General features: G+C 36.1%; 1 protein-coding gene across 3 annotated transcripts in view; it reads right to left on the bottom strand.

Moving 5' to 3' along the window:
* Positions 1-12,619, bottom strand: part of PDE3A (phosphodiesterase 3A) — a 313,076-nt gene that overhangs the window by 54,095 nt on the left and 246,362 nt on the right. For all 3 annotated transcript variants that reach the window (XM_028093257.2, XM_028093258.2, XM_088025933.1), the window contains exons 3-4: positions 4,718-4,975; positions 2,633-2,787 (exon numbers count right to left, since the gene is read on the bottom strand). In XM_028093257.2, the coding sequence (XP_027949058.1) occupies positions 2,633-2,787; positions 4,718-4,975 (413 nt within the window). The remainder of the gene's footprint in view (positions 1-2,632; positions 2,788-4,717; positions 4,976-12,619) is intronic.

The raw sequence follows: 12,619 nt of genomic DNA, 5'->3' as shown, positions 1-12,619 counted from the left end.
TTTTCACTTCCCTCTCTTGGTCTTTTGATCACTGCAGTCCTCAAAGTCCTCAATAGAAAGACACACAGGAAGAAAGGAAGAAACAAGAGGGCTGACGGGAAAAAAACTACAAGGGCTAAACCTCTAATCAGTTTTGAAATCAATCAGTAGTGTTACCAATCGGTCTCCCAAGTGGAGGTTTTAACTTTGGTTTACACTCAGGGCTGGAGGTGATCTGTGGCTATCTTTCCACTGTTTTCCCCCATGACAAAGAAGGAATCAACCAAAACTAGCTGTATTTAATGGTGGTACTATTGCCACTTATATATGGCTTTCCCTCCAGTTCTCTTCAGAATGAATTTCATTTCTTCATACTGGTGAAAATTTGTATCATTTTCAGATTTTATAAACAGGACATTTATAGGACAGTGAAATAAAGAATTAAATTAGACAGGGGAAAAACGTATCCTCAGGCAAGACAGCTGTAAGTATTTCTTGGACAAAGAAAATGCGTGGGATTCGACGCTCTTCCTTATCTATTTTGAAAATATTTGATTATGAGCATTTATTTCATCAAGCAGGATGACAGGATCCCTGGGAGTTAAGCTCATAAAAGTTCTTGAAACCCTCTTCATGATAATTTCAATTACGGTCCCTAATGTCATTTAACTAAGAAGAAAAAAGTACGAGAAATGAGATTTGACCAGAAGTAACAAACGATTACAGAAAGAAAGGAGACATTTATGCACAAATGGATTTTTGGCAGCGTCACTGTATGTTAAGGAAATCACGGAGCACTAACTATTCTACAACAGAAATCTTGACAAGGTGTGTTAGTAAAATAGCCTCTCTAAAGATATACACTGAGAACAAAATTCATTTTCTTAAGGAACAAATATTTAACGAGGATCCACTATCACCTATCAGTATTTGCTGCTGTAGACAATGATAATGGTCAATATTTTCAGAGGAAAATATCACTAATGACCTGTAATTTCGACCTTCAGGAAATGTCCCTGAAACAGATTAGGTAACCTTCTCCTGTGGTGGCGTTTGACATTTTACAAAAGCCCAAGTAATCAGATGGAGTGAAATTACACTGATATGTGAAAGAAAGAATCATTTGAGTTTGCTTCTGATTCTACAGGTTCATTAGACTATCCAAGTTAATATGGAAGAAACCAGTTACACGTATTTTTAAATGGCAAAGCAAGAAAAGTTAGCGGTCATTAAACTCATGATTTGAAATGTTTCAATTTCTCTGCCAATCTCAAAATGGTGCTTTATTTATAGTCAAGCCCAAGATCAGGAGAAAATTACTCCTAATATTGCCATCATGGAGTTCAACAAAGATGTGGTTATTTTTCAGTCATTAGGTCATTTAATAAAGCTGATGCAAATATTTCAAAAACCTGAAATCATATGGGAAATATTCTCAAAATTATTGAATTCATATAAAGCATGCTATTTTTATTCTAACTAGAAAAGGACAAACACAATGGGGTTTCCTTCAAAATTCTTTCTAGATCTTGGGGCACCTGGGTACCTCAGTTGTTAAGCGTCTGCCTTCAGCTCGGGTCATGATCCCAGGGTCCTGGGACAGAGCCCCACATCGGGCTCCCTGCTCCATGGGAAGCCTGCTTCTCCCTCTCCCACTCCCCGCAGCCTGTGTTCCCTCTCACTGTCAAATAAATAAATAAAATCTTTAAAAAAAATATTCTTTCTAGATCTTAACACGATCTTTCCTTTAGGTTGGTAATTCTGGCTTTTAAATCACTTTGTAAAATTGTAATTAATATGCTAAAGTTTGTTCTATTTTTAAATTGAGATATAATTGACATATTAGTTTCAGGTGTACAATCTAGTAATTTGATATTTGCATATATTATGAGATAATCAACAAAATAAATCTAGTAGCATCCATCACCACACAGTTACAAAAATTTTTTTGTGGTGATGAGGACTTTTAAGATTACTCTCAGCAACTTTCAAATATGCGATACGGCATTATTAACTATAGTCACCATGCTGTATGTTATATCCCCATGACAATTATTTAAAGCTGAAAGTTTGTACCTTTGGACCCCCTTTACCCATTTGGCACATCCCACCCCACTCCCAGCTCCTGTTTCTGGCAACCACTAATTTGTGTTCTAAATAAACTTTAGATTACCAAATGTTTGAACATTATCCAGGTGCTCTTAGGATGACGATCTACTTTTTGATCTGATCTTTTGCCTTTCATACAACGTAGGAGAACTGATCTGGTGGGCTGAGGGGAATCTAAAAACAATTTGCAGATGTCAGGTTGGATGCCTTTGATTTCAGAATCTCAATATCAATCTCAGTCTAGATAAAATCTAGCTCACCACTACTCTGGGCTTGCTCACCTCTTCCCATCCTCTCACCCTGGCAGGCATCACCCCAAGTCACTGTTCCCATTTATATTTAAGACCAAGCAACACAATTTAAGCCTAATTATCTGATGTTAATCCATAGAGTGCTTTGCATTTAAAGCACATACCTTCTTCATTTTCAAAGCTGGCCTCCAAACAAACATAACTGGTTGGGCCACTTTTCCTCTGTATTTTATAATTCCTTTTGGTAAGTAACTTCTCTAAGAGATGTGAAACCAACAGGAGCACAGCCTAACCTTGATGAAGATGCTTCATGCAGTTTGATGCTAGAGCTCCGGTCCCTCCGTACTGGGGCAGGCTCCAAAGTGGGTAGGCCTGTGGCTGAGGTGGTGGTTGTCCAAGTTGATGAAACCCGTCTCAACAAACCAGGAGGCAAACTCCTTCTCAGGCGCTAGGAAGGAGGAGTGTTGATTTTATCACCAAGCATATTTTTGATCACTCACTTATTATATAATACAATGGAAGAAAATGGGTTTTTAATTGGAAGTGAATTTCTTAAACCATATTGGCCCTGAATACTACCTGTCTGAAAATTGGGTGCTCAGGAGTTCAATAAAAGAATGAATATTATAAAATTAACATTTTGGGATCTTCATTTACATGATGATTGTCATATGGAATTATAGGAATGAGAGTCACTTACCTTTGGGAGAACCTTGGGGGAAAACTTAAAACTTTATCAGTTCAAAGGGATATACATACTTATCCATGCATTATATTAGTCATGAGCAAAAGTTTTCCCTCAAAGTCATCTGTTTGAGGCATGGATTGATTTTTATCATCTTGCAAAATAGTCTCCACACCAAAGTGTTTATTAATTTAATTTTAATTTCTTGATTTACAAAAGGCAGGAGCTGAGTATAAGAGTGTAACTCACAAAATGCACCACTTTTCTTGTGGCTAGCAAGACTTAAGACATCAGGCATAAGGGTAATATCATCAGTACCAACTCTTCTTAGCAGAAGAGTCTGCTGGTTCACCTGCAACCCTCTCATTACTATTTCTTCTCCTATGATATCCCAAACAGGGTATGTGGCATCAATGGCAGAGAGGCAAGATTCTGAGTTTACCAGGATGAACACCAGCCCTCTAAAGAGGGTCTTCACCTTAAAAATTAAAGTGAAGGTATTCTTCTAATACAACAACAGCAATATGGTTATAATAAGTAGAAGCTCAACCCATTTTTACTTGTGGCTAGCTATTCCTAGTAGACCAATCATGTAGACATTCTTTTCAAAGATGCATCCTGGTCTCCTGAAGATAACAAAAGCTTTTGAGAAGTATATGGCACCTTGAGATTCAAGAATAGCTCAGATACTAGCTTCCCATATTTCTTAAAGATGTGAATATGCATCTTTGAAAGTAATTCAATAGTAAGAGAAAAGGTCAAGCACTGTAAATACTAGGACTGATGCCTGAAAATCTCACTAACTTCATGTCTATTTTGAGGCTGAATGGAACCAGTTAATCTCTCTCTATTGACTGTCACATCATGCTTAGCCATACCTTTCTCAGAGACTAAGATGTTCAAAAAGAACCATGTAAATACCTAATTGACAAAGTTGTGTGAAACACATTCCTCAGATAAGAGACTCACAACAGCTAATTCATGGGTGTTATTGACTGACCACCAGCTTGAGAGGACAGATGCCTGTTTACCAAACAGATAACTGTTTCGGATGTGCCGGAGAGGACTTAAATTCTGATTTGTTTTCAGTCTTTAAAACAACCCGTTTTCAATTAATGCAAGGTCTAAGCTGGGTATAGGATCCCATTTCCTATAGTTTACATTTGTAAAACTCTTATATCTTACACATAAAAAGAAGGAATTTACAAATCACTAAGGCCATCTTTTACTTTAAGCAATCCAAAATCAATTAAAACTGTTTGAGTTCAAAACTTCTTGGATTTGGGAAAGCCAGGAGGGTGCTGTGAATGATATCACACAAAGAAAGCCATGAGCAGCGGATCTCTGGGTTTCAGAGGGCAAGGGATTTTAAAAAGAACCCACACTAGAGTGGGAGCAGGGACTTTTGCCCGCCCCCCCCCCACTGCTAAATCCCTCTCCCACAAAACAGAGCCTGACATATAGAAGTAAAAACTTCTTCAAAGTCAGAATTTAAAAAAGGTAAAACTTTCATTTACAGAAAGCTATGTTTAAGTCTTTACGTTTAAATTTTTATTACTTTGATCACCATGATCAACACATCTTCACTGAGTCACTGACATGACTGCATCTGGGTTTGGGGGTAACAAGAAACAGACCTAGAAGGCAAAAGAAAAAGATTTAACCTTTGCAGGGATAGGTCATTAACACCTACCTTGGGAATAGCCAGCTTGTCTTTTTCAGAGCTTTCCTCAGAATCAGAACAGGTGTAATTTTCACTGAAGGAAACAACAGGATTCATGCGGGGCTTGTGAATAGCCTGGAAGGTGAGCTGGGTGTTGAGCAGGTTGCTCACTGCCCTCAAGGATGTGCACACGTTGGGGGGCAGTGAAGGGTCTGCCAAGAGGTCGGTAATGAGGCCATGAGCCTCACCCATCACGGCAATATCCACAGTAATACTGGTTCCTGAGGACTGAGACACCAAACAGAGGAACAAGTGAGAAAAGGCCTGAAGCTGAGGCACACACACTAAAATGGGACTCTTTCCAAAAAATGGGCTGATTGACTCTTTCAGGTTGTAGTAAAGGAACATTCAAATCACATCTCTTTTTCAAATTTTGCCACAATTTGCCATGGCTTTTGCCATTTTTGTGTTCCTGGAATGTTTTTTAATGTTAGAACTTGGAGAGGGGTAGGACATATTTGAAGAAATTAAAAAGATAAACACTAGTTTTTGGAAGCCAAGAAGTTGGGGCACCTGGGTGGCTCAGTCAGTTAAGCCTCTGACTCTTGGTTATCAGCTCAGGTCGTGATCTCAGGGTTGGGAGATGGAGCCCTGCATTTGGCTCCTTGCTCAGTGGGGAGCCTGCTTGAGATCTTCCCTCTCCCTCTGGCCCCACTTGTGCTCTCTCTCTCTCTAAAATAAAAAAATAAATCTTAAAAATAAAAAGGCAAGAAGTTTCAGAGAGTTGGAAAAAACTTCCAATCAGCCACTCCTTATGAAGAGCTCAACATTTTAATGCATATTATTTAGAAATTTCATTCTAAAAGTTTAACATTAATATACCGTAAACTTTTAATTTTAGTAATGTTTTAATGTTTAGTAATTTTTAGTAAAATTTTAAAGTAATTTAAGTCTTTTAAGCCTGGTATATTGTAGTTATTTTTTTTAAGATTTTATTTATTTTATAAAGATTGATTTTATATTATTATTATATTATATATTAATATAATTATATATTTTTATTATTATACATAATTTATTATATATAATATATATAATTATATATATTTACATGTTGTAATTTTTGTAATACATTTTAAAATATATTATATTATATTAAGATTATATTAAGATTTATTTATTCACATGAAAAAGAGAGAGAGAGAGAGAGTGCACGTGAGGGGGGAGGGGCAGAGGGAGAGGGAGAAGCAGACTCTCCAATGAGCAGGGAGCCCAACTTGGGGTCGGTCCCAAGGATCCATGATCCCAAAGATCATGACCTGAGCCGAAGGCAGATGCTTAACGACTGAGCCAGCCAGGCGCCCCTATGGTAGTTACTCAATTAATATTAGAGATAGGCCCCAAAAGCCTTTGACTTTTGATCAGATTCACACGTTATCTCTCTTCTTGTGGTTGGTAAGAATAGCAATTTTAGTTCCGGTATTCTGTGGCACATCTGTCATCTTTTCTAAACTGCCTATCGGACTGACAGTCACTACTCTCTGCTTGCTGAAGAAAGGAAAAGCACAAAAAACAGAGGACAGGATTGTTCCCCACTCTGCTGCTCAGGCCAGAATGCTGGCAGGAAGGCACGAGAGCAAGGGAGAGTATGGGCAGAGTCAAGGCCAAGAGGGTAGATGAAGCTTCAAGACAGCACACAGAAGACCATTAATGCTGGAACATTGCCACAGTATGAGGCACAAGGAAGCCACATAACTCCGTAACTGCAGTTAGCGATCAGGGTGCAGATCCTGGAACTAGGTACTTACGTCTAAATCCTGACTCCTAACCCTGCCACTTTCTAGCATGATCTCTGGCAAGTCACTAAGATTCTGTGTTGTGATTTCTGCATCTATAAAGTGGATACAGTAATAGCACCAACTTCAGAAGGTAATTCCGAGAATTAAATGGGGTAATATACGTAAAGCACTCAACACTGTGTTGACAACTATAAGTGCTCAATACTGATAATGGTATAAATAATAATGACAGCTCTGGAGTTTTTCAATAAAAGGCTGTTAGAAGTTTGGCTATGTATTTAGAAGAAAAGTTTAGTCATTCTCTCACAACAGACTTCAAAATAAACTACAGAGATGAAAAATTTAAACATATAAGATTATAAACTTATTATAAGAAAATAACAGGGATTAAGTTATAACATGGGAATGTTAAAAAATAATATGAATTCATAAACTGTCAGTGAAATATATGACAGATCTGACTAAAGACATAAGCTCCTAAGAAAATATACCATAGGCAAAGGAAAAAAACAGTGAGAAAATATTTGTCTCACAGAGAAGACAAAACATATCCAAATGAAGAGCTTCTAAAAAAAAAAAAAAAATCAATAAAAGACAAATTTGGATAAAAGGAATGAATAGACAACCCAAACAAAATGTAAATAATCAAATGTATAAAAAGCTACTTGCCTGCCTAATATTTAAAATACAAATTAATGGGTGCCTGCGTGGCTCAGATGGTTAAGTGTCTGCCTTCGGCTCAGGTCATGATCCCAGGGTCCTGGGATCGAGTCCCGCATCGGGCTCCCTGCTCCTCGGGAGCCTGCTTCTCCCTCTGCCTCTCTCTCTCTCTGTCTCTCATGAATAAATAAATAAAAATCTTAAAAAAAATAAAATAAAATACAAATTAATATAATGAAAACTTTTACTCATCAAAGCGGCAAAATAATAAAGGACTGTCAGCACCAAGTATTAGTAATAGTTTGGGTAAGTGAGCAGTGAGTCAAAATAACCCAGTGTTTGTGAAAGGGTATTTTTCTGAGTCTATCAATTTGTCACTTAAATGTATATATTCTATGATCCAGGAAAACAATGTTGACAGACATCTAAAGAAAAACTGCAAGATGTAAAAATATGAGGACAAAGACATAACGAGTGCAATAGCACTCTGACAACAACCAGAGAGTTCAGCCATAAATGCATATCGATAGAAAAAATGATACAAAGAAAGTTGTAGTATAACTCTATTATAAAGTGGTATATAGTTTTTTAAATGATCTATAAATAATTACTTGAAAAAACACATATTGTTCACTGGTGGGGAAAAATATGTCATCAAAAAAGTGAATATGTATTATTTTTATAATTGGAAAAATATAAAAATTATGAAAACACCCAAAATACACAAAGATATATAGCCTTAGACCACTATAAGTAATGGATAAATTTTTCTGTAAAGATATGGTATAGAACAGTTATGTCTTTTACCATGGAATAATAATCATAATCATAGTGGCATGACATTTGCTCAGCACAAGTCTACAAGGTACTTCATTTACTAACTTCAGTTTTATTAGTAAAAGATAACTTGCCAGAATCCTAATCAGATATCTGGAATAGGGAAACATCAGACCTCAAACAAATACTCTGGTTCTAGATCTTAAGTGCTGAGCCAGTACACCAAAATAAGATAAAAAATACTTTTTTATCTTATGTTCCTAAATATGTCTGTAATTATTTAATGCTTTATGTGCTGTCTGTGCCACGCTCTTCTCTGTTTGGATGCCTAAATATCTATTATGGACTGACATAAAAATTCAAGTGTAACGTTAATAGTTTCAGGATACACAATCATGCATACTTCACACACGTACCTACACTGTCAACTTCAAAAATGTTCATGAGAAATGCCACCAAACTAAGTTAACATTCCCTTTTGGGAAACACGTATTTTCAAGTGCACCCCTAATTATGATGCTTCTAAAAAATTCACTCAGCGTGACCTTCTGAAAGAGTAATATTTATTCCTATCCATCTACTTTAAAAATGACAGTTTGTCAAACTGTTTTTAGGACATAACATTTTCAGACTTTCTGACAGTGAAATCAACAGTTTATGTTCTATAATTAATAATTAAAGAGGCTTTCTCAAAATGTTTTCACTATACAAAATTTACAAACCTAAAGAAAATGTAGAGCATGTTCATTGATAATCTGAACTAAAACTTTTAATGAATTATTGGTGAGAGAACAAGTCTTTTTTACAATGCTCTCATTTTATGATTTTTAAATAATATTTTCTTTTTTAAGTATTAGATGCATTTCTGATATACTCAGAAAAAAACAAATATTAAAAAATTTTAAAGTAACTTTAAAATGCAAACAGAACTGAAAACTCATTCTCCTAAGTCATTGTTAGTGCTATGTAAGAATTCCGAAAAGAAGTACATTATGTACTTTAATGCTATTTATGCCCTAGCTTTGGCCAAAGCAAAGGTCTTCAAGCAAAAACAAAGCAATATTCATGCCAGTAAGAAGTAAATGATCCATACTGGAATTGGCTAAGAAACCAAAGTGGACATTTTTACTATTAAAAAAGTATACTTTAACGAGGTATACTTAATATGGGAATGAAATCAGGTCTTTGCTACACTGGTTTTCCGATTCAAGACTAGAACTGTACAACGGTCAAAAGTTGCATCACACATAGAAGTTATCACCACTTTTTGGCTCAAATAACTAAAGGCTTCAATGAGGCATAAAATCTAAAACCAACAATCAGATTTGCTTGACACAAAATTGCCAAGACTAACCACACATGACAGATGGGCCCCTATTTCAATAAGCAGCAGGCAAGTTATAAAGACACAGGACAGTCCAAGGAGTGACTATTAAGGAATTTTAGGGGAGAAGGGCTTTGGTTGATAGCAGAGTTTTTTCCTCAGATGATACAAAATACGAAAAAGAGTGACTCACACAGAGGGTACTGCCATACCCTATCCAACTTTGAAAATAATGTAACTAAATTTATAAATATACCAATAAATACTCAGAAATATTCCATTTAACTGGCGAAATCTTAGTGATAATAAATAGTAAAGGTTAAGTTTATATGAAAGCCACTTTAAAGGAAAGTCTTAAGCTAACAGCCTGAAATCATCTTTGAGCGCAGTAATGAACTATACTAAAGCATAAAACCACAGTTGAGTCTTTTTATGGTAGAGCTAAAACAAATCTTTTCCTTTTTTTAAAAAAAAGGGACCAAGCAATATAAGACATTCTACTTTGCAAGCTTTCCTTATAATAGAAATATTTATATTTAACATCTAAGAAGATGCAAGTATAATTCCCTGAACATTATTTAAATGACAACCAAATTTGGATCACTACCTTTAAATAGAAAATCTGGAATTTAAGTCTGATAAACAGTTGAGGAAAGTGTGGTTTTATATGTTAAACCAAAAATAACTGATTCTCTTGGTAAATCCACCACTTTTCAAAGCACCCAGTTTTTAAAATATTTTCCCTTCTCCCAATTATCTCCATCCAGTCTACTTTACCATCTCTAGGATGTGAATACATAGATGCCTTGCTATATAATATGATCTAGTTGCTTCCAAGTTACCTTACTCATTGTAAACCAAAGGCCGGGAAAATCTGGAGTTATACATAAGTTAAAGAAATAATAACAAATATACTTATAAACACCATTAAACATAACTCCTAGAATAAGCATGTGTTAATCAACTCAATTATAGGAAATTTGTTTGCACTCTTACTACTGCTGCGCTAAAACTCTGAAATTACACTATTAAAAGCTTTGAATACGTGTAGTGGTCAGAAAGGATGTGCCCTTTATGAAGGACACCCAAGCTTCTAAATTACCCTCAGAGACAAATTTTGAAAAATTCCAACAAATAAATTCATGTAATCAAATTACTAACAGCATGTATGTAAAATAAAATTATATATCTTTAAGTAACATGCCAGATTATTTACTGCAGCACTGTGTTTGGGTTTCTGTCAAAATATTATCCAGAAATGGGGAATTTCTAAAAGGAATAATTGTTAAACAGTTTTAGGAAATAACTACAGGAACAAGGTGAATGAAAACAAAGAAGCCAACACACACCGTTTCGTTTAAAGAATGAGAAGATGCCCACGGGAAAAATCAGAAAGGGACTGGGAAAATTGAGGTCAACAACAATTTGCTATTCAAAATGATCAGGGAGGCTGTCTGGTGTAGAAAGTGGGCTGAAGGTAACGCATCTAATTCCTGATGAATTCTGTTGGAGGCGGCACCAACATAGTCAAGTTATAGCTCTTCTTCCTACATATTTTGAAGCAAAGATTAAACTGATAACTTAGTCAAATAGGTTACATACATCCCTGCTTAGAAGGGGAAGATATATAATAACTCTCAAGTCTTCTGACTCAGTGAGTTAGTGAATCATCCAATGAGTCATTTGCTTTGGAGATTAATTTATTCTGACTGGACAAAAAATTAGAAGCAGTATAAAAGCCCCTCTTCATAATTCTACGTGAAACCCAAAGATAGGTTACAAATGCCAAAGAACCATAATCAAGACAATTACCTACATAACCTAGTTGAGATGCTGTATGCCTTGAATCAGACCACTGTTTTGTTTAATATTTTAACTTAGGATGGTTTCCAAAACTGACCGCAGATTTACTCTAGGCAATATTGTATCCATGGGGGGTACACAGTCCTCCCCTTTGCAAAAATCAGGGAACTGGGTTAGACCTTCCTAAGGTCCTTCTCAATTCCATAAATCTAAAGCATTTTGCATATACACATACACACATACATCAAAGAAGAAAGAAGAAAATGATTTTAAAACTTATTTCCTGGCATCAGTAAGCATTTTAAATTTGTTAAAGACGATTTAAAAAGTATTATGTAGACAGAAAATGCTTTGTTTCACATTGCTAATCATACCCAAGCTCTACCTGATAACTTATGATTGAGTCACTGATGCTGTCTCCTCTCTATATTAAAATGCCTAGGGTACACTGAGTGCTCGGGGCGGGGGGGTGGGGGTGGGGAGAGGCTACTCCCCTGGAACTTCTACATACTTCTACTCCCAAGAGTTGAGCTGTACGTTTCCCAAGTGTCAGTTTCCTTTGGTCCCACATCTGTTCGGGCCAGTTGTATTTTGTCACTGTAAATTACCTATGCTGATAAATATCCATAAACCAGTGATAACATGAGTAAAAAATGGAAAAGGTGCTTTAAAAACAAAGTTGAGGGGCGCCTGGGTGGCTCAGTCGTTAGACATCTGCCTTCGGCTCAGGTCATGATCCCAGGGTCCTGGGATCGAGCCCTGCATCAGACTCCCTGCTCCGCGGGAAGCCTGCTTCTCCCTCTCCCACTCCCACTGCTTGTGTTCCCTCTCTCGCTGTCTCTCTCTGTCAAATAAATAAAAATCTTTAAATAAATAAATAAATAAATAAATAAATAAATAAATAAATGTAACTCATAAAAGACATTTAAAAAAATAAAAAAATATTAAAAAAAACGAAGTTGAATAGCTTTAAAGACTTCATAAATACATTTCATCAAAGTGAGGTCCCAATATCGATTTCTGTTAAATTAAGTAGGGAAGGTACGACTGTAAACATCCCAAAAGAAAATGATAACCTATCTGAAAGATTTGAACCCAGAATGCTTTCAAGTACCTAAGTCACTTCCACTCTGGAATACACTGAAACTGGCAGTTGCGTACAATGAAGCACCATGTGGCACATGGAAGAAAGAGAGCTTCTCACACATGCTCAAAGAGAAACATTCTTGGCTCTTCATCAAAAAGACTCTTGAAAGCCTGCATATTTCTATGTAGTAAGTTAAATATATTACAAGAGGTACAGAAAATAGAGGTCAAAGTTGTATAATTCTCTGCTTTAAAACTTTTAAAATCAACAGAACGACTACAGTCCTGATTCTATCTGTTAAGAGAGCTCCATGCCATTTTAAACCCAACACCTTTCACTTGAAAGCCCTCCAGTGAAAGGAACCATTTATAATAAATAGTTACATCATAGCTATTCATTACCACCCCTGAAACCAGGAGGAGAAAGTAAGGTTTGGTTTATGAATTAGCACATGGGGTGCAAAAAGGAACAAGTGCCTTTTT

Source organism: Eumetopias jubatus, unplaced genomic scaffold, assembly GCF_037043125.1.
Source record: "Eumetopias jubatus isolate StellerSeaLion01/CBP00866 unplaced genomic scaffold, mEumJub1_p1.0 scaffold_8, whole genome shotgun sequence".
Classification (NCBI taxonomy): Eukaryota; Metazoa; Chordata; class Mammalia; order Carnivora; family Otariidae; genus Eumetopias; species Eumetopias jubatus.
The sequence above is the reverse complement of the archived record's forward strand: the minus strand, read 5'-3'. Positions and strand labels throughout refer to the sequence as shown.